The following is a 20,823-nucleotide window of genomic DNA, read 5'->3' on the forward strand; positions in this document are numbered from 1 at the left end:
TTTTAAAAAAGAAAATTGTTTTAAGATTAAGTTGATTGGGGCTAGAGAGATGGCTCAGTGGTTAAGAGCACTGGCTGCTCTTCCAGAGGACCTGAGTTCAAATCCCAGCAACCACATGGTGGCTCACAGCCATCTGTAATGGGATCTGATGCCCTCTTCTGGTGTGTCTGCAGACAGCTACAGTGTACTCATATACATAAGTAAATTATTAAAAAAAGAAAAAGATTAAATTGATTGCTAAAATACCTGTATAGTAGTATATTTTGTGAAATTAAAATTAATTTACTTCCTTATATTAACTTTCTTATATTTCTCCAGTAACTATTCACTGAATGACTTTAGTTTATTAAATGAACTGTTATCAACTGTGCTCAGGATTTAAGGGAGAGAAAGTTACATGTATTTTAGGTGCTTGTATGTGAGGCAGCCAGTGGCTTTTTAACTCACATTAGCATCAATGCAAACAAATGTGCTGGTACTTAGAATCTGTGTATTGAAATTCTAACCTGTGATTGGTTAGTAAAGGATCTCTTCTTTCCATCCCCACAGATAGAGTTGTTGAAACAAGAGGACCTCTCTGTTCAGTGAGAAGTGAAAAGAGGTACATGGCTCATTTAATTCTAAGATTTCATTTAGAATTAAGTTTTCTCACTTTGCAAATTACATTTATGAATCACCATGAGGCACTGTGAATCTCCTTGGTCTGGTATCTAGTCAGCACTCAGGAGTAGGTGAATACTTCTTAAGTCAGACCCTTTGAAGCTGCCCCTCATCCCTCAGCCATCGGGGCTTGGGTAAGTAGGTGCTTCTCAAGAGTCTGAGTCTCCAGAGGGCATCATCTTGGACATAGGAATGGCGAAGGCCGTCTGCTTTCCCTGGGGAACTTTTGGGTGGTTACGACTTTATAGCAGACTTGCCACTGTGGCCAAGAGTCCAGATCTGGTTCACCTGACTGTTTGTTAAGGAAACCACAGGGGTAAAGACGTTGTGGATGAAGCTACAAGCACTTGTGTGCTTGGTGTCTCCAGAGTTCAGAAAGTGATTCAGGTTCTCTAAAACTAGAACTAGAGCTGCAGAAGGTTGTGAGCCACCATGTGGATGCTGAGAACTTTGCAAAGTAGCCAGTACTCTTCTGAAAGACGTGTCAGAGATTGAGACCACAGCTAGCTTTGAGACCCATGTAAATCAAATGATGCACTTCTGTGTACTCTGTGGCCCAGGGTAAATAGTTCATCCCAGAGTGACTGATGGGACAGTCAGAAAGGAGCAGTGAGACCAAAGCAAGATCACTGCTGAACAGAGACAGCTGCTGTATAAAACCTTAAGATAGGAGCTGACACGTTGTGAGCTTGGCCACCGTTGGCCTTGCATTTGAGGTTCCGTGGACACTCACGCATGGCTTTCCTCCAACTCACCAGAGTCTGCATTGACACTGAGGCTTTACTGTTGCCCTCCCAACTCCCCACAGGAAAGCTGACCCTGTTAAACATTGCCTAGTCTCCAGGCCCTTGGAAATCAGGTGAACACCTCCATGACCCTATAACTCCTACACATTGTATGTCTGCAAAAACAGTAGCACCTAGACAATACTGAGGTCTCTTGACAAAAGCTGCTGTGGCCTCTGTTTAGGTGGTGATCCACAGGCAGCTTTCCACAAGAAAGGTACTTTGTTCTCAAGGCTCTCTTTAAATGAATTTACAGGGCTGGCAAGATGGCTCAGGTGCTTGCCACCAAGTCTGAAGACCTGAGTTTGATTCCCAGAACTCACCTAGTAGAGAAAACCAACTTCCTGAGGTTGCCCTCTGGTTTATTCTGTGTATCATAGAACATTTGCTGACCCCTCAGATAAATAAGATTACAGGGAGACAAACAGCGGGTGCTGGGGTCAGTCATGGAACACTGAGCAGGCAGGTTTGTGCTCGAAAGCCATGGTCAGTTCCTTACTCTAGGGAGGAACACCTGAGGTTTCTGCAGGTCAGGGTGCCAGGGCGAGCCCTAGCAGTGCTAGTCTTTAATTGCATCACCTTGTCCACTGCTTTCGGTGTGTTGGCTTCAACTCTCTCTGCTCTGCATTTTCCTTCTCTGTACAGGTGGCTAAAGAGCCTTTCAAGTTCTTTAGTCACTGCTGTTAGTTATTGCTTCCCTACCTCTTTTTCTTCTTAAGGGAATAGGCAGGGTGGGTGTATATGTGTGCATGCATGTGGAAGTCAGAGGTAGAGACAGTAGATGTCTTCCTCAATCTTTTTTTTTTTTGAGACCTGGTTTCTCACTGAACCTGGAATTGATTTGGCTGAACTGTCTGACCAGCAAGCCCCAGCCCACAGCGTATGCATGAGCTATTGTGAGCAGCTTTTTCATGGATACTGGACCAAGCTCAGTATTTTACCAACTCGTCCACCTCCTCAGCCCCCTTTTCCTGCCCGGTCTTTTGAGACAGGATCTTACTGTGTAAGGCTGACCTCAACTCCTGATCCTCCCTCCTCTGCCCACTGAGTGTAGAGTTTACAGGCATAGACCACCTCTTCCTGCATGCCATCCTCTTTTAAATTGCCCTCAATTTCAGGGAAGATTTTAGGTGGCAAAGAAAATGCAGCCATTCTTACATAGTAGTATCATTGCCCTGTCTGAACCTAACAAGTATAATCCAGTGTCTGCATTTCTCCTCAGTCTGGTCTTCCCAGCACCTGTCAGTCTCTCCTACTGCAGCATTCTAGAGTGTCTCTTTGACCTAAATCTGCATTTTTTTCATATTCTTCCTCAGACTAGTTCCAACATTGCAAGAGCCACAGAGAGGTTGGTCACAGCAGCAAGCCCACTTTTCTAGCATTTGATTTTCATGTTAGTTTCCTTCCACTGCTGCTAAAATGCCTGACACAAATGCTGTAAGGGAGGAAGGGTTTATTTTAGCTCACAGTTTTAGAGAAGTCAGTCTGTCATGTTGAGAAAAGCATTAGAATGACACGGTTTGTTTATGGCAGTTCAGGGAGCAGAGACAGGGCAGTGTCAGCATTCCCAAGGCCAGTTTTGTTTAGAGATTAATAAATCCTAATTTTAAAATTAAAAAAAAAGTTTGAAACAGTTTCATTTAGCCCAGGGTGGACTCAAACTCATTCTGTAGCCTTGAACTACTTACTGGTCTTCCTGCCTCCACTTGCCTGGGTTCTGGGGTTACAGATGTGCTCCACCATTAACAGGTTAATAAAGGTTACTTGTGGAACTAGCATGTACCACGTGTAACAGCAGAACTCTGTAAATCTGTAATGGTATCCTCCGCAGGTATTCAAAAGGAAAAGCTGACACAGAGAAGGTGGTGGGACTCCGATTTGAAAAGGACGGTGTAAGTAGGAGCCCTGTAAATGTTAGGTTCGCCTTGTCACCTTGTCACCTTGTCACCGGACTGACATTCGATGCCACAGGAAACAAGGACGTGGCCCCAACTGTCCTAGAACTAGCTCTGTAGACCAGGCTGGCCTCAAACTCATGACCTTTCCCTCCCAAGTACTGAGACTAAAGGTGTGTGCCACCACTACCCAGTCTACTTAGTGTAAGTATTAGAATCAGAGTTTCAGTGTCTCTGTAGGGCATGTTCAGGTTTTTAATGTTATTTTGTTAAACATTTAATATCTGGCAGAAATCCAGTCCATCTCCACCCCCATGGTCTTACTATGCAGCCTTACTATATAGACCAGACTGGCCTCAAACTTGTAGAGATCCACCTGCCTCTGCCTCCTGCTTGATTGATTTAATTAATTTATTAATTGACCTGCTGGGATTATAGGTGTACACTGCCACACCCCATGCAGAAATATATTCCTTAATTAAATGCAACTGAAACTTTTGTTACTTATATTTTTATTTACATAGAATTATAAAAATGGTCATAAAACATTCCCTTATTTAATTAATGTTCTCTGTTTCCAGCGATTCCAGATGGACTGCTTTATGTTTAATTGTCATTTATCTTCCTTTTAGTCAAAACAGAATGCTCATAATCTTAGCAGTCAGGGAGAACCAAATCTAGACAGTTAGGCCAGTCTAAACAACAAAGTGAGAGCTAGTCTTTTTATAAAACGAGGAAGGAGTGGATGGGAACTACCAGGCAGTCAGAAAGAATGAAGAAAGCTCACTGGTGTCTTGAGACTCCATAGCTCCACTCCAAAGTTCTGTTTTAAGTACATTTCCTAACAAACTCGTAAGGTGTTGACTTCGTGTGTACAGGCAAGCTCCACTGAGCTCCATTCTGTTCCCATCTCCAGTCCTCGTAGAGGCTTTCACTGAGAATGCACGGTTTAATCAGCGGCCATGGGAGATAACCTCCTGTTCAGCACATCGTCTACTACAGTGCTAGCATGAGATAGAGGGTAGATACAGCTCAGTGGGAGTGTCTGCCTAGCATGTTAAAGGCCTCAGACTCCAACCCTACACAGAAAAAGGAATACATAAGAAAAGCAGCTTTAACTAACACAGGATGACTTTGAATAAGAAGTAGGTTCTTCGGGACTGGAGAGATGGCTCAGCAGCTAAGAGCACTGGCTGCTCTTCCAGAGGTCCTGAGTTCAATTCCCAGCAGCTACATGTTGGCTCACAACCATCTGTAATGGGATCCGATGCCCTCTTCTGAAGACAATGACAGTGTATTCACATACATGAAATAAATAAATTAATAAATAAATAAATAAATAAATCTTAAAAAAAAAACAAGTAGATTCTTGTGAGCGATGCTCTTTAGGCCACACCTTGTACCTTTCTAAACTTTATAAACATGTTTTAATTACATTTTAAAATGGGATAGGAACTGAAAATGTTTTCCTTCCTAGTTACAGAGGAATGGTGTTTCTGTTTGTAACTGATATGCCCTGTGGACCTGTGTTTAACTCTGTCTTGTGTTCACCTTAACCAAGGCAGGCGGGAGGCAGGCGGGCAGGCAGGTGGGAGGCAGGCAGGCAGGCAGGCAGGTGGGAGGCAGGCGGGGGAGGCAGGCAGGGCAGGAGGCAGGTGGGAGGCAGGCAGGCAGGTAGGCAGGCAGGCAGGCAGGAGGCAGGCAGGGAGGCAGGCAGGCAGGCAGGCAGGAGGCATGCAGGCAGGCAGGCAGGCAGGAGGCAGGTGGGAGGCAGGCAGGCAGGCAGGAGGCAGGCAGGGAGGCAGGCAGGCAGGAGGCAGGGAGGCAGGTGGGAGGCAGGCAGGCAGGCAGGAGGCAGGTGGGAGGCAGGCAGGAGGCAGGTGGGAGGCAGCAGGTGGGAGGCAGGCGGGCAGGCAGGCGGGCAGGCAGGTGGGAGGCAGGCGGGCAGGCAGGTGGGAGGTAGGCAACAGGCAGGAGGCAGGTGGGAGGCAGGGCGGGCAGGCAGTTCTGAGGCAGGCAGGAGGCAGGTGGGCAGGCAGGTGGGAGGCAGGCAGGTGGGCAGGCAGGTGGGAGGCAGGCGGGCAGGCAGGTGGGAGGCAGGTGGGCAGGCAGGTGGGAGGCAGGCGGGCAGGCAGGTGGGAGGCAGGCAGGTGGGAGGCAGGCGGGCAGGCAGGTGGGAGGCAGGAGGCAGGTGGGAGGCAGGCAACAGGCAGGAGGCAGGTGGGAGGCAGGCGGGCAGGCAAGTGGGAGGCAGGCGGGCAGGCAGGTGGGAGGCAGGTGGGCAGGCAGGTGGGAGGCAGGTGGGCAGGCAGGTGGGAGGCAGGTGGGCAGGCAGGTGGGAGGCAGGTGGGCAGGCAGGTGGGAGGCAGGTGGGCAGGCAGGTGGGAGGCAGGCAGGAGGCAGGTGGGAGGCAGGCAGGCAGGCAGGCTAAGTCTGTTTCACCCTCAGGACAGCTGCTAAATCTCATATTCATTTGTCTCCAAGTTAATGCCAGACTTTTGCTTTTCCTTTTAAATTTTATAAACCTTATAAAAAACCACACACCAAAACTGACTGGATCCCAAGTCTGCCTGTCAGTGGGCTGTGCATTAGGGAAGCTGCTTGGGAGGGAAGCCATGGGGTGTCACGTGGGGTCTTCCCTTTCACTGCCCAGTGTGTCTTTCTGCACATCCTCACTACCCAACGTGGAATTCCATGGTGGAGTTAAAAATAGAAAACAGTTAACTTCTTCCATAACTTGTGCAGTGTTTAGTATTCTGTATGCACTGTTGTATTATATGTACAAAATTAAGCATTGTCAGTGTTGAAACTTTTTTGGTCAGACAAGAGGACACCAGTTGGAGCCTGATCTGTCAGAAGAAGTGTCTGCCCGGCTTCGCCTGGGAAGTGGAAGCAATGGCCTACTCAGAAGGAAAATATCAGGGCTTGAGGCAAAGGAAAAGAACTTCCCAAGCAAAGAGAAGGACAGAAGAACAGAAGATCTCTTTGAACTTACAGAGGTAGAGTTCTTTGTGTGGGTCAGAGTTGGATGACTTTCGGACGAGCCACAACTCCTCTAAATTGAAGTGCATGCTTTGTTTTGAGAAATGTCTCCAGATAAGTAATAAATATATGAAGTTTAAAAAACACAAAACAAAGGGGGTTGGGGATTTAGCTCAGTGGTAGAGCGCTTGCCTAGCAAGCGCAAGGCCCTGGGTTCGGTCCCCAGCTCTGAAAAAAAAAAGAAAAAAAACAAAAAACAAAAAACACAAAACAAAACAAAACCTCCAGGTCTGCTTATGTTGTCTGTATTGATCATTCATGGTCTGTGAGGGTGGCCTGGTGGATCAGGTATAACTGGTTTGGGTGGGTTTTTTGGTTGTTGGTTATTTTGGTTATTGGTTGATTTTGCTTTTTTAGGTTTTTTCTGTTTCTGAAACTAGGTCTACGTGGTTACTTAGTCGAGGTTGTTCTGGCATTCATGGCAGTCCTCTTGCTGTGAGCCTCATAGTAGTTAAAATTCTTACTTTAAAAGGGATTCTTCATACTGAATCAAGAACCCGTTATCCTGGTGTGTGTGGAGGGGTCTCCCTTAGTGTAGATGTCTCTAACGCGTACAGCGCAGTGCACATGAAGTTCTTGTAGCTTCATCTCTCTCCTGCCAGGATAATATGCAGAGTCCTGGGGAAAGAGCTTGCTACTGCAGCTCACATTCGCAGGTGTGAGTTCATCTGTCCAGCTGGGCACATCATACCCATGCGTGGACGAGTGACCTCTTACTTCCTCATACTCAGGCTCTGCGGGGCCCCACATCAGCTGGCTCAACTAAGACAAACGCCACAGCTGTACCCATAGGGCAACCAGATGCAGATAGGCCCTAGCTGTAATTCTTTTCTCTCGTGATTCTAGGTCCTGTCAAGATGAACATAAAAGCTTACCATGTTAGAGGTAGAGAGATCAAACCATACAATAACAAAATTGGGTGAAAATGAGAACAACCATTTTGATTGGGTTCGTAAGCTAAATATACATTTAGCTGCATAAATTATTAAAATAATTCAAGGAGATAGCCATTGTTAAGACTGGTTTGGTTTGGTTTGGTTTTCAATTTTGTTCTCATTTTAGTTTTTTAAGACAGGATTTCTTATATAGCCCTGGCTGTTCTGAAACTCATTCTATAGACCAGGCTGGCCTTGAACTCAAGATCTGCCTGCCGCTGGCTCCCAAGTGCTGGGATTAAAGGCTTGCACTACCACCATCCAACTTCCTAAGACTGTTCTTCAGTTGTAAATTTGAATGTTTTTACACTGCAGTTTCGTAGATGTTGAATCGTTATTTTCCTCAAAGATTGTCAGGTGTTGCTGAGATGAAAGGCTTTTTTCAGTCTGAGTCTTTCCATACCTGATAGTGGTTCTGTGCTAATGTAGCATCGTCTAATTCAGGACATGGAAAAGGAAATCAGTAATGCCCTGGGCCATGGTCCTCCAGATGAGATTTTGAGCAGCGCTTTCAAGTTACGAATCACCCGTGGAGATATCCAGACCTTAAAGAACTATCACTGGCTCAATGATGAGGTCAGTCCTCCTCCTTTCCTGCACTGCCTGTCACTCTGCATAGTGTCTGCTGTCTGTAATCAAAGTTACTTCGGCCTTGTTGGAAGGGGTTGGGAAAGCAACATTAATTTCTGTTCTGCTGTGTTTTCTTTTAGTGCTAGGGATTGAACCAAGGCCTCCCACACTCAACAAGCAAGTGCTCTCCTACTCCGAGCTATGTCCTCACTCTTTTTTTTTTTTTTTTGAAAGCTTTTTATTTTGAGACAAATTTCCACTAACTTGTCCAGGCTGGCCTATCTTACCTAGCTCAGATGGGCCCTGAACCCTCTTGTGATCCTCCTGAGTAACAGGTCATAGGCTTCCCCACCATCCTGGACGTTGTTTGTTTTGGTGTCCTCCATACTAGAAAGGGAACCAAAGACCTTGTGCAAGCCCTGTCCCGTCGGTGGTGCATCCCTGACTAGTAAGTTTTGAAACAAAAGTATATCATTAAAGATTTATTGTGGTAGGCATGGTGACACATGCTTTAAAAATAGCAAGAGAACTGAGGGGGCGGACGCAGGCAGACCTCTCTTCATAGATACTGAATTCCAGGTCAGCCAGGGCTACGGACTGAGACCCCCCACACACCACTGCCAATCCCCAAAAGGCATTACCTGCAGTTGTGATGAGTACAGAGCCCAATATCAGTGCTGTAGCTTCCCTGTCCCCTCACACGGGAAAGGACAGGGACCACTTCCTGCAGCTTCTCCTAGTGCTAGCCTCATGCATGGGGGCGGGGTGCTCCTGAGGGTCATTGCCTGCTGCTGTCACACTGAGCAATGGGTCCTTCATAAGGATCTTATGGCAAGGACAAAAGGCAGTGCTGCAGTTAAGAGCACTCGCTCTTCACGGATCCTTGCTTGCTTCCCACTGGGACTCAGCTCCAGAGGATCTTACACCTCCACGCAAACCGTACTCATGTGCATATACCATATATATATATGTAATTAGAAATAAATCTTGGTGTTGATTGATTGTGTGATTGATGTGTGTTTGAGCTATAGAAAGTGGTAACTATAAACACTCACTCTGTTTGTTACCTGCATCATACATGTTCTGCAAAAGCTGGCTCAGTCACTACCATTTTCTCATTGGCTCTTTAACCAACTGCTCTGTCCTTGAATTTCCTCCCATTTGCTCTGTCTCCCTATGTCACAAGCTTTGTTACATGGAAATACTGTCATTTGTAAATGTAAACATTATTATAAAGCTTTCAAAAAACACTTTATTTGAAATTTTTTGAAGAAATTATTGCTCAAAAGTTTCATAAATAGTTTGGCATTTCTCCTTCTGGGACGTATGTCCAAACTGAGGTATGCTTTGGATGTAGTCCTATAGCTAACAGTCCGTCTTTCTGTATTGCACTTGCATATGCCCTTTCCTTATCGCATAGAAATGTTATTCATGTGCTTCAAACCTTTAGTCACATGACTTGCTGGGTTTTATTTAGGGAGGTGGTCCGGTACCGGGATTGAATCCAGGGCCTTGCGTGTACTGGGCACGCACGCTGCCGTGGAACTCAGTTCTTGGCCCTTCGTTCCGCGCCTGGCTCATTTGTTCTGAACAGTTGTTTCTGACTTCTTGCATGGACTGCTCTTTCCCTAAGCATCTTGCTTTCTGGCTCATATAGGAATTTAATTTTTTATGTTTTTGTCATGTGCCACATTATAATCTTTGGCTATTTTACAGGTCATTAATTTTTATATGAATCTTTTAGTGGAGAGGAGTAAAAAGCAAGGCTATCCAGCACTTCATGCACTCAGTACATTCTTCTATCCTAAGTTAAAGTCTGGAGGTTACCAAGCAGTGAAAAGATGGACCAAAGGGGTGAATCTCTTCGATCAAGAACTTGTTCTGGTTCCTATTCATCGGAAGGTACATTGGAGCCTGGTGGTGAGTTGAGATGATTCATCGTTGGAGTTTGGATGTAGACTCCACCTCTTCCTTTCTCCTCCTCCTTCTCTCCCCCCTTTTCCTCTGTCCCCAACTCTTTCCTTTCTCTCTTTCCTTATCTTGGGGGCCAAACCCTTTCCTTTCTTTCTACATGCTAAGAAGGGATTCTACTGCTAACTCTACTCTGGTGTAGATGGTTCGCCTCCACAGCCAAGGCCCCTCTCATTGCAGCCAGTGAGAGACAGGCTCTGTAGAGTCCTTTCTCGAAGTGTTGCTGTCCTCAGCTTGGAAAGCTACAAGGCATGCTTTGAGGAGGAACTTTCATTTGTATCTGGAAAAGTGCAGGGGGGGTGGTGGACCCAATACTAGAAAGATTACTGATACTTGGTGAGAAATTTCTAGGCCTTTGTATAGAAATTAGAATGTGTTCTATTAATCTCACTCCATCTGTGATATTTTACCACAGATAAAGTTTCTAAGTATTTCATATATTGCTACATGTTTTAAACATTTAAAGATGCTTTTATTTTTAGAAATAAAATCTTGCTGCTATTACTGTTCACAGTGTATCTGGAATGGGATGGTAGTATACACCTCTGATCCCAGGACTTAGGAGGTAGAGAGGAAGATCTAGAATTCAAGGCCAGGCTGGGTTACATAGTGAGACCTTGTCTCAGTAAAATCAAACAGCAAAAATAGATGTCTGTCTAAGGATTTTGCCTTTCCCCATTATAGGTGATGGACCTAAGAAAAAAGTGTCTTAAATATCTGGATTCTATGGGACAAAAAGGCCACAGGATCTGTGAGATTCTTCTGTAAGTAAAGTGTGAAAATCTCACTCTGTCTGCATTCCTCTATTGAGTAATCTCTTGTGTTTATGGAATTGTGTTTATGGATCACGGAAAGCAAGTCTGCAGGGGTTTCAGGATAAGGCACATCCTGTAGAGTCCTGGTTGAATTTAGATTTCCTTAGTATTGGTGTTCTGGGTGTCCTGAAGAATGAATTATTAACCAAGGAGTCTTGGCCTGTAATCCTGGTGCCGACTCGCACCTACGTTTTCTGATAGTGGGGCTCATTTCATAGAACTCAGGGACATTTTGTAAAGTGTGTGGTTTGTGCAGGCAAATATTCCAAATACAGTAGTCCCCACTGTTGCGAAGTGTACATTCTAGGTTAATGTCTACACTACAGGCATTGTAGCACCGACCTGTGTGTACTGTGCTTGATCCCAAAATCTGAAGGCATTCTGCTTTCTTACATGTTCCCAGACTCCTCCCCTTTGCGTTGTTACTTTTGCCTTTGGGGCCATTATTAGGAAGATAATTGTTATCTGGACATAGTGTTCTGCCGTCATGGTAGCAGGTCTGATGCTCAGGAGGGCACGAAGTATAGAAGGGTGGTGGAGAGCAGGGCTTCTTCCCTTCTTCCCTAGAAAACTTCTGTGTGTCCCTGTGTACATAGGCACATAAAACAGTGTACGAACGTTTTCTAATGACAGGCAGGTCCTGGGGATTGAAGGTAAGCGGTCAGGGTGGGCAGCGGCACCTTCACCAGCTGAGCTTATCTTGCTGACCCCAAAGAGCAGTTTTGTTGTTGTTTTGGTTTTTGGTTTTTGAGACGGTGTTTCTTTGTGTAACAGAGCCCAAGCCCTGGCTGTCCTGGACTTGCTGTGTAGATAGGCTGGCCTCAAACCCACAGAGATCTACCTGCCTCTGCCCTCCTAGTACTGGGATCAAAGATGTGCACCACCACACCCAGCTCTAAACAGCGGTTACTAGAATGGGACATTTTAACAGAATGCAAGTTAGAGACAGAATCTAGTGACACATTCTAGATATGGATTCATGTGATACTTTTATGCTAAGGAGTGATGGTAAGAAATAGTAAAAATGTGTTTTCTCTAATTAGACAAATTTGTTTCTATGGAACAGAAAACTGTGTACAGCAAAAACACTGGTTCATAGATAGTCCCCAGTCTGAGGTGAGGTCAGCGCTCGTGGATGGTGGTGGGTGGGAGAACCAAGGCTACCGTGAAGCAGCCACTGCTGCCCAGCACCTCATTCATTCACCTGTCATGACACGTTTGCTTCTGGCTATACAACATTAAAACCTGCTGTTGCCATAGCTCTGTGGCTGTCATATTTAGTCCCATGCCCCCATGTCATGTCACTCACACTTTTTGGAGCTCATGGGCATATATTGGGGATGTTCTAGATAAAGCAGGAAGTATTAGATTTTCCCTCATGCTTCTTAGAACAGTGTACAGTGTAAAAAATATGAAATGCTTATTCATAATTACTTTCCATTTCGTATTTTGGACTGAGGTAATTAAAACCACTTACAGTAAACCTTAGAGAAGGGGGACTCAAATTGCTAGAAACCTTCCTTTAAAGCATAGCCATTTCTTCACTGTGCTGATTAGATGTATACTTAAAGCACATGAGTGAGGTCAGTATGCGGGATAGTTTTATGTCAACTTGACACAAGCTAAAGTCATCTGAGAGGAAGGAACTATAATTAAGGAAATGCCTCCATAAGTTCAGGCTGTAGGCAAGACTATCGGTCATTTTGTTATTGAGCGATTAGTGGGAGAGGGCCAGCTCACTGTGAGTGGTTCCATCCCTGGTGGTGTGGTCCTGTGGTCTGTAAGGAAGCAGCTAAACAAGCCATGGGAGGGAAGCTGCCGATTAGGACCCTTCATTGCCCTGCCTCAGCTCCTGCATTGGTTTCCTATCCTGACTTCTTTCAGCGATGGGTGGAGAGAGACGTTTAAGCCAGATAACAACCTCCTTAGGTTGTTTTTGGTCATGGTGTCTCATCACATCAATGATAACCCTAAGACACTCTTTTAAAACTTTAACAGCTGCCACAGGGCGGCTTCTGCTTTTAACTTCAGTAAGGATGGGGAGATGTGCTTCATTCCTCTTCTGGAGAGCCGTTACTGAAAAATCAGTTTTCTCAGAGGTGTAGCTCGCTCTCCCCAGCCGGACCACTTTCCAGAAGGTCACTAGCCAAAAGTTTATTGGCAGCAAAATGGACATGCTGGTTTTGTTTATTTTAACAAAGGAGGATAGAAAGTTGGAGAGTAGGGAGAAGGGGAGGAGTTGGGGACAGACATGAATATGATCAAAATTTAGGTACAAAATTCTCAACTAATAAAATAAGAAGCTAACAGTTCACTTTTGTTTTTCCTCAGTATTTTAGCGTAGTTCTTTTATGGTTATCTCAGACAAAAAGTATAAGCGAAGAAATATTTAATAGTCAGAAGATAATAAATTCTTTACTAAGAATTTACTTGTTCTTAAAATGGAGAATTAAATTTTTCTCAAAAAAGAAGCAAACACTTTTTTCCCCTAATCCAAGCTTCTTTTAAACCTTAACATGAAAGAGTGTTGTGTTTCGTCAGTGTTTATTCTGTATCTACATCTGTAAAGATTTCTGTCCTTGAGTCTAGCCATGTAATTTAGAACGTTGAAATACACATACTGAACCTTTCCTGCATCTTGGATCAAGTGGCACTGACAACTTATAACTGCGAGTGGTCTCTGGTGGGTTCTTGACTTCAGTTTGCAAGTGTTTTGTCTTGTGTTTAAATTTATCAGGAAGGTAGTTAATCTTCCCCACCCCCACCCTGTGTCTGTGTCTTTATCTGCTTTTCTTTGGAGTAGCTTAAAAAGCCTGGCTTTAGTGCTGAATTCTTTAATTGTATGTATAGAGATGGTATAGAGAACTAGAAACTTCCACTGCTGTAAGGGTTTTGCTTTTTTTTTCTAAAGTAAGTTTGATATCTTTTAACATGTGTATCTTTCATTAGCAGGAAAGGAAAACCTAAAAAATAAAAGTTATATTTTTATAAAAACAAATCCAGATTTGAGAATGACATCCCTGCTAAATATCACAAAGTCCTTTTTAATCGCAGTGGATGGTCCCTGGGCCTTCACTGATACATTCATTCTTTGTCCTTGTTTCCTGTAGTCAGTATTTACAGGACGAAAGCAAGACCAAAAGAAATACAGATCTCAATCTCTTAGAGTGGACCCACTACAGCATGAAGCCACATGTAAGTTACACGTGTCTGCCTCACACGCTCAGGCCTGCACATCCTCCTGAGGTGTGCTGTGGGCGTGTGAGACCCCAGCATATGTGTGTGTGGTGGGCTTGCTCCCTTTCCTTTCCCAGTTGTAGCTGCATTTGGGAGTCAAAGGGAAGCTGTTGTCACCCAGTGTGAGACTCAGCGATGGAGTAAGCCTTCCCTCCCGCATTCTTGCTCTGCTATACCCCTTATGTGAACAGCCAAGACTGGGGTGCTGTCCTGAGCACACCACTTATGCCATATGGGTTTCCCTTGTGATGTTCTGAGAGCTGCCTGTTCCCAATTGTGTTTCTGCCTCGGGGACAGAACTCATCTCACTTGAAACTGTAGGGATCCTTGGCAGCGGGCACTTGTCCTGGCGGTTAAGAGTGTGTGACCTCTGCAGTAGTGACGTAGATTCTTGTGCTTCATAGCTACCTAATTGACCGTTTCTTAACCCCCCCCTTTTTTTTTTTTTTTTTTTTTTTTTTTTGGTTTTTTTTTTTCGGAGCTGGGGACCGAACCCAGGGCCTTGCGCTTCCTAGGCAAGGGCTCTACCACTGAGCTAAATCCCCAGCCCCCTTAACCCCCTTTTAAAGTTGATAATACTTTTGCAATGTCCGTGGTGTTTTTGATGAATTGGTTATTTTACGTCCAGACTGTAGTTCCCTCCCTTGTCTCTCCTCCAGTCCTTCCCTCCTACCCCCCCCCCCGATACTCCATCCACCCTTTCTCCCTTCTCTTTAGAAAAAGGGGTGCCTCCCATGGGTATCAACAAGCCTTGGCATATCACGTTGCAGTGAGACCATCTCCTCCTACTAAGGCTAGACAAGGCAGCCCAGTAGTGGGAATGGGTCCAAAGGCAGGGGACAGAGTCAGAGATAGCCTTGCACCCACTGTAGTCACACACAGTCACTAGTATTCTCTCTCTTTTTTGAAAAGATTTGTTTTATGTAAGTTCACTGTACACAGTCATTATTGTCCTCACACACACCAGAAGAGGGTGTCGGATCCCATGACAGATGGTTGTCAGCCATGTGGGTGCTGGGAATTGAACCTAGGACCTCTGGAAGAGCAGTCAGTGCTCTTAACCACTGAGCCATCTCTGATAAACCAAATGTGGGTCTTCTTTTCTCAGCCCTCACCATGTGGGTGGGTTTTGTTTTGCTTTTCAGTACATCTCTCCCTTCTTTCTTCTATGAAGTGTTTCTGTGGGGTCTCATACACTGCACCGCTGCTAGGGTTTTACGCCACAAAGAATAAAATAAGAGGGGTTGTGCTTGTGTGTTCGTCCGTGTTTGTGCAACAGCAGACTTACCGACCTTTATTGTGCTGCTTCCCACTGTCTGTTTACAAAGAGACTAAGGAACATCTGAAATGATAGTTTACCTCCTCTTCTTTTCTGTTTGTTTGGTTTTAGGAGATTCCTCAACAGTTGAATGGGAGCGATTGTGGAATGTTTACTTGTAAATACGCAGATTATATTTCTAGGGACAAACCTATCACATTCACTCAGGTGAGTCTGGGCTGCTTCTTGTGTTATGCTTTGGCAGTGCCTGGCACACTTGAGGCTCTTCAAATGAACGGTACAATTGCTGAGAGCCTTGGGTGAGGCCCACTCTTCTCAGAAGCAGCGTCCTGTGTGCTCTGTTGTAGCATGTATTCTCAGGCTTGTCCTGCTCTCTGATGACCAGTGGGAAAACGTGCTTGTCCTTGAATTCCATTTTTGATTGGTTCATGTGTGGAGAGAGGCGTGTGAGAGTAGCTGACAGCAGGGAGCTGGGCCTGTGGGGCTCACCCCAGAGTCTAAGGTGGAAGCAGGAGTGAGTGGCCTTTCCTTCCTGCAAGGTGGTGTGCTTGAGAGGACACAGGTGCATCAGAGACCGTACATCTCTGTGTGACAGTGGACCCAGTCTCCCTTTGTACAGCCAGAGTTAACGCCAATTAAAATTATTTCTCATTCCTAGATCTTTATTTGATAGCTCCTGGCTGCCAAACAAAGTAGTTATTGAATAGTAGAACCTAATGCTTTTGGGGACATGAACTAAACTGGACTCCCCTGCTGAATCCTATCTTCCCAGTCTCAAAGAAAGCACTCACTACTGGTTAACCTCAGCTGTTTTACTGGGCATGGTGGTGCATGCCTCTAATCCCAGCACTAGGGAGGCAAAAAAGAACCCTGTGATTTTTATTTCAATTAAGACTTTTGCTATACACACCTCCATAGACTCGGCAGTTTATAATGTGGAGCTCAATAGACCCGCCTACTTATAGCAGTGCCTCAGGACCCAGGCAGACGGGAACTGCAGTTTTGATTTTTTTTTTTTGAGACAAGGTTTCTCTGCATAGCCAAGGCTGTCCTCAGACTAAGAGATCTGCCTGCCTCTGCCTTCCCAGTGCTGGGGTGAAGGGTGCGGACCCCTACCGCCCAGCTGGAACTCAAATTTTCCCAAGCATGGGGTTGGGTGTCTGAGTCACAGGTGGTTTTGGGAGCTTCGTGTTTCATTGCTCTGAGAACCTGCCATCGATTCTCCCTGAGAGCACAAAGGCTCTCCCCTCCCTACCCTAGTCTCTGGTTTTATTTATTGATACAGGGACACTGTGGAGCAAGACTAGCCTCAGACTCATGATCTTCATGTCCTAGCTGCTTTCTAAAGTGTTGGGATTATAGGTGTGACTAATATAAGTAGCAAGGCGTTGGTTTTTCTGTATGTGACATGAGATTTCATGGGGATAAGCAGCTTTTGGAACACAATTGATTGTGGTAGAACAGAAATAAAATTGTAGAGGTTTGTTTTTCACCTTTTAAATATAAGTCATTTAAATTGAAAACAGAACCTCATAAATACTTTGGCAAGACCTCTACCACTGAGCCATACCTTCCTGCTCTAAGGTTACTTTTTTTAATATAAAAACAAATTGATTTTTTAAATGATGTTCATTTAGAATGTAGAAAAGTTTTCTGTTGTGCCACTGTGTGGACATTTCTAGTTTGGTGCCTGTTTTTACTCTTGTCCTGTGGTATATGATTCTGCATCTGCTTTGGTTTTCTTAGCATGTGAGTGCACATGCACATGTAGAGTAATTAATGCCCTAATGTATGCGCATAGACTAGGTATGTGGCACTCGTCATCCCAGCACTGTGGAGGCTGGGGAACTAGAAACTTGTGAGCACAGACAGCTTAAGCTGTTAGCAAGACCCTCCCTCTTCAAACAACAAAACAAACAAAAACAAAACCTTTGTCAAACGTGGTGACACATGCCTGTAATCCCAGCCCCGGAGAGGATGGTCAAGAAGTAGGAATTCAGGAAGGCCTCCTTGACTAGAAATCAATCCCACTGTGCTTTAGAAACGTGTACGTGATTCAGATGGGGAGGCTCATGGAGAGGACATGTGCATCACTCTATTTGACACCTAAGGCTGCCATGCTGTACACTGAAGTGTCTAACACCGCTGTGGTTCTTTTCAGCACCAGATGCCTCTCTTCCGGAAGAAGATGGTGTGGGAAATCCTTCACCAGCAGTTGCTGTGACAATGCCCCACCTGGTCTTCTAGTTGCTGGTGGTTCTTTCATGGATGTTTCCATATACCTCATGCATTGTGGGTTGAAAAGTCCCCATCATTTCTCTTCTCTCACAGGTACTGAGCTCTCCAGAGTGCATGGAGGCCTCTCCACAGTGGCCCTGACTAGAGGTGTGGAGGGGCTGCTTGCAGCCCTGTTTGTAAGGCTGTGCCTGCTCAGAGCCCTGGACTGTTCGCCCCATACAAGGACAAATACTAATTAATGTTTTGTTTTAAGGCGTTATTTCCATATGAATGTGGGAAATGCAGGATTTGTTATATGAATTGTTCTCTGTGTGTTCACACATATTCACTCACTCATTTGCAAACACTGGGCAGTGCCCTTTCCCACTGCTCTTTTATAATTAGCTATAAATAATTTGTTTGGACTATTTATTTCTGAAAAGAATGTTAATCAAACTGCCGCTCCCTGCTGCAGAGAGATGTCCGCAGGGGGAGGAGGGAGGTGTTCGCCAGCTTCTCTAGTGCCGGGAACTGAACGCACAGTTAAGGTTCTCGTTTAAGGCTTGGAAATGCCAGAAGAAATGATGATGCTCTGTTGTAGGGGTCTGGCTGCCTTTAGAGAGTCTGATGCTATGACACGGGCACAGTTCATGGAAAGTGGCCAAGGAACGTGGTCCGTGAGTCCTCACAGCAGGGCGCACTCATCTTCAAGACTTTCTTTTCTAGAACTGAAGTAGCTTGGCTTCCTCATGAAACTGGATTCAAAGTAACTGTGACCATAAATGTCAAACCCTAGGTGTGGTGAGCCTGCGCTCACAGTGGTAAGGGCTGGCCTGAGCTGTATTTCAGGAGATGCTCCTCAATTTAAGCCTATTTTTCCTCAGAGTTTTTTTAAATATATATATATATATATATATATATGAAGCTGAATTAAGTCTGGCTCAGCAGCATGCCCTACTCCAGCCCCACTGAGCCTTCGCAGAGATTCGTGCTCGGCTCTGAGGTTGCCGGGTTTACAGTCATCTATTTTGCATATGAAAGTTTGTATTTAACTCTTTTGTTCATTAAAAATCTTACAGATGTGGTTATGCATTTTTAATTTCAGAAAGTTGGTCAGAGCATATTTTGCAAGATCTAGTGCCTAGTGTTGCTTTTATGATGTAATAAAAGACTGTCTGGCAGAACCTAGCAGTATGTTGATAATTTTTCCTCTTTTCTCTGCTTCAACCTTCCAAACTTGTTCTGGTTAAAAAAATAAAAATTAGAACAGCTGCTCACATGTTAGATACAAATGGACACATCTGCTCTCTCTCTCGGAAAGTCCGGGCAGCTGATCAGAGGTGGTAGCTGTTGAAACCTGTTTTAACCTGTTTTCCGTGAGACTTGAAGTGGCCTTGGTCATGGTAGCTGGGCTGTGATATTGACCGAAGTGGCTGAGCCTACCACCCAGACCAGGTTAGCCAGACATTCAGAGGAAACCATGCTGTCTCCTCCAAGCAGACTACACGGGGACCCCTTCCTTTAGCCTAGACCCCCTAGGAACTGTGCCACTGATGCTGCCCAGATCAGGCAGCTGGTCTAGCCAGAGAGCCCAGAAGTTGACCGTGTCTACACTACTGAAAACTGGGTGCTAGAATTCTGCCTGAGAATTTCTGACCCAGGCCTATGGAAAGGCAGTGTGACCTGAGTGCGACTCCCCAGGACCACACTGGAAGGTGAAAACGACTCCCTAGACTGTCCTCAGACTCCGTACTTGCACACACCAACAGATGGACCAAAAGAGTAATAAGCAAGTGCACGTTAAAGGAATTTTAAGGGCCTTGGATAGGTTTGTTTCTGTTGGCTCAGTCCTGCTTAGATGGCCCAGGTGAGATTCTGTAGCTAATGTGGCGGCTGATGGATATCCTCAAGCTCGCCCTGTGTGTGCTCTTGACAGGTGTTCTTAAGCTTCAGAAAGGAAGATGGAGAGATGGTTCAGTGGTGAGGCCAGAATTGACTTTAGTCTCAGCCCAGCACATCCATAGCAAACAAGCTGGGCTCCTGCTCACAACGATAGTCCCAGTTCCCAGCGAAGAGAGGCAGGGTGATTAGACCCTTCCTCAGGATCAGGAAGAGTGACAGGACAACCTCGCCTTCCTCGGCCTTCTCATGCGCTCATCCGCTTCAGGTGCATACGCCGCGCTCCTGTAGATATACGGCGACTTTTACAGAACACGGTAAAATACGCACGTAGAGAACGTTAAACTACGACGCACTGCTTTACCTCAGTTTGTGACTCCAAGCTCAGATGCCAGAAGCCATGGCTCTCAAGGCCCTGATGTCTCTCTTTGTACAAACAAGTGTGTAGGTAACAGAATTGTCACATTCAGCTTATGAGAAGAATAAAATAAGTGATAAACAGCTCTTGGTGTAACTAGTGAGTCAGCAAAATTAAAGCAAGTAACGTTTTTTGTGGAATTTCAACTTTGGAACCTGAAAGAAATGTTGCATTGTTCTGTTTAGCCCATAGTCTCTCTAAAAATGAGTAAAAATTTAAGAAACACACTTTCTGCTGCCGAGTGCTTTATACTTCTACTTTACCCTATGTTGGAGCCGATAGGGAGAAAGCCATCTGACGGCATCCCTGAGGATTACAGATTCTACCTGAGCCAGTTAAGGCTGTTAAGAACCCCTGCTCCTCTGAAGTCCTGGACACAACTTGGGGACTGCTGGGGTTTGCTGAGTGTTCCCTTTCACTTACAGGATGACCACCATGCTGTGACCTTGTATGAGTGTGGGGAGTCTTCCCAGGAACCCCCAAAACAGACACAATTTAAAGTACCGTAGTCGACCCACATTATTTAAATGGCTCGGTGAACTAACTTTGAGAAAAAGTCCATGTCAAATAAGTTTTCAGAACTTATTACTTGGCTTGCTGTGATTCGGACACATGGTGGCTGAGCCTACCACTGAGACCAGGTTAGCCAGACCTGAGGGCGTGTGGCCTAACATTCAGGGGAAGCCGTGAATTTACAGTTCTTAATTATTTAATATACACAAATGATTTGGGGTGTGTTGGAATACTAGTTTTATCTACTTACCAACAAATTAATCTCAAGTGGTTTTTAGTTTTTTTTTATTGAAACTCATTAATAAATGTTATCCAATGTCCATTACACAACACAAATATATTACTTGCTTTTAACCCCAAGGGATGCAATGCTCTCTGCTCTGGCCTCCTTGGACACCTGCACTCACATGTGCAAAACCACATACATATATAATTAAAAACAAGTTGAGACCAGGCCCTGCCTGTCTTATGATAGGTAAATGAGACTGGTCTTGAGTCAATAGAGGTCTGTACAGCTCTAAATTTTCTGTTTCATTTCTTAGTGTGGAGGTTCTAATCCAGGGACTTTGGTATTCTGGGCAAGTGCC

The 20,823-nt window shown here is 45.0% G+C and overlaps 1 protein-coding gene across 2 annotated transcripts in view; it reads left to right on the forward strand.

Annotated features, from left to right (window-relative positions):
• Positions 1–19,950, forward strand: part of Senp2 (SUMO specific peptidase 2) — a 37,292-nt gene extending 17,342 nt beyond the window's left edge. The window contains exons 9-17 of one of the 2 annotated variants that reach the window (XM_032900007.1): positions 550–601; positions 3,277–3,337; positions 6,163–6,339; positions 7,762–7,893; positions 9,604–9,807; positions 10,543–10,622; positions 13,784–13,868; positions 15,301–15,396; positions 17,351–19,950. In XM_032900007.1, coding sequence (XP_032755898.1) covers positions 550–601; positions 3,277–3,337; positions 6,163–6,339; positions 7,762–7,893; positions 9,604–9,807; positions 10,543–10,622; positions 13,784–13,868; positions 15,301–15,396; positions 17,351–17,413 — 950 coding nt within the window. In that variant the 3' untranslated portion in view covers positions 17,414–19,950. Of the gene's footprint in view, positions 1–549; positions 602–3,276; positions 3,338–6,162; positions 6,340–7,746; positions 7,894–9,603; positions 9,808–10,542; positions 10,623–13,783; positions 13,869–15,300; positions 15,397–17,350 lie in introns of both variants that reach the window. The other variant, XM_032900006.1, reaches the window with a different exon arrangement.
• Positions 19,951–20,823: the final 873 nt, after the last annotated feature.

The sequence above is a fragment of the Rattus rattus genome, chromosome 4 (genome assembly GCF_011064425.1).
Source record: "Rattus rattus isolate New Zealand chromosome 4, Rrattus_CSIRO_v1, whole genome shotgun sequence".
Lineage (NCBI taxonomy): Eukaryota > Metazoa > Chordata > Mammalia > Rodentia > Muridae > Rattus > Rattus rattus.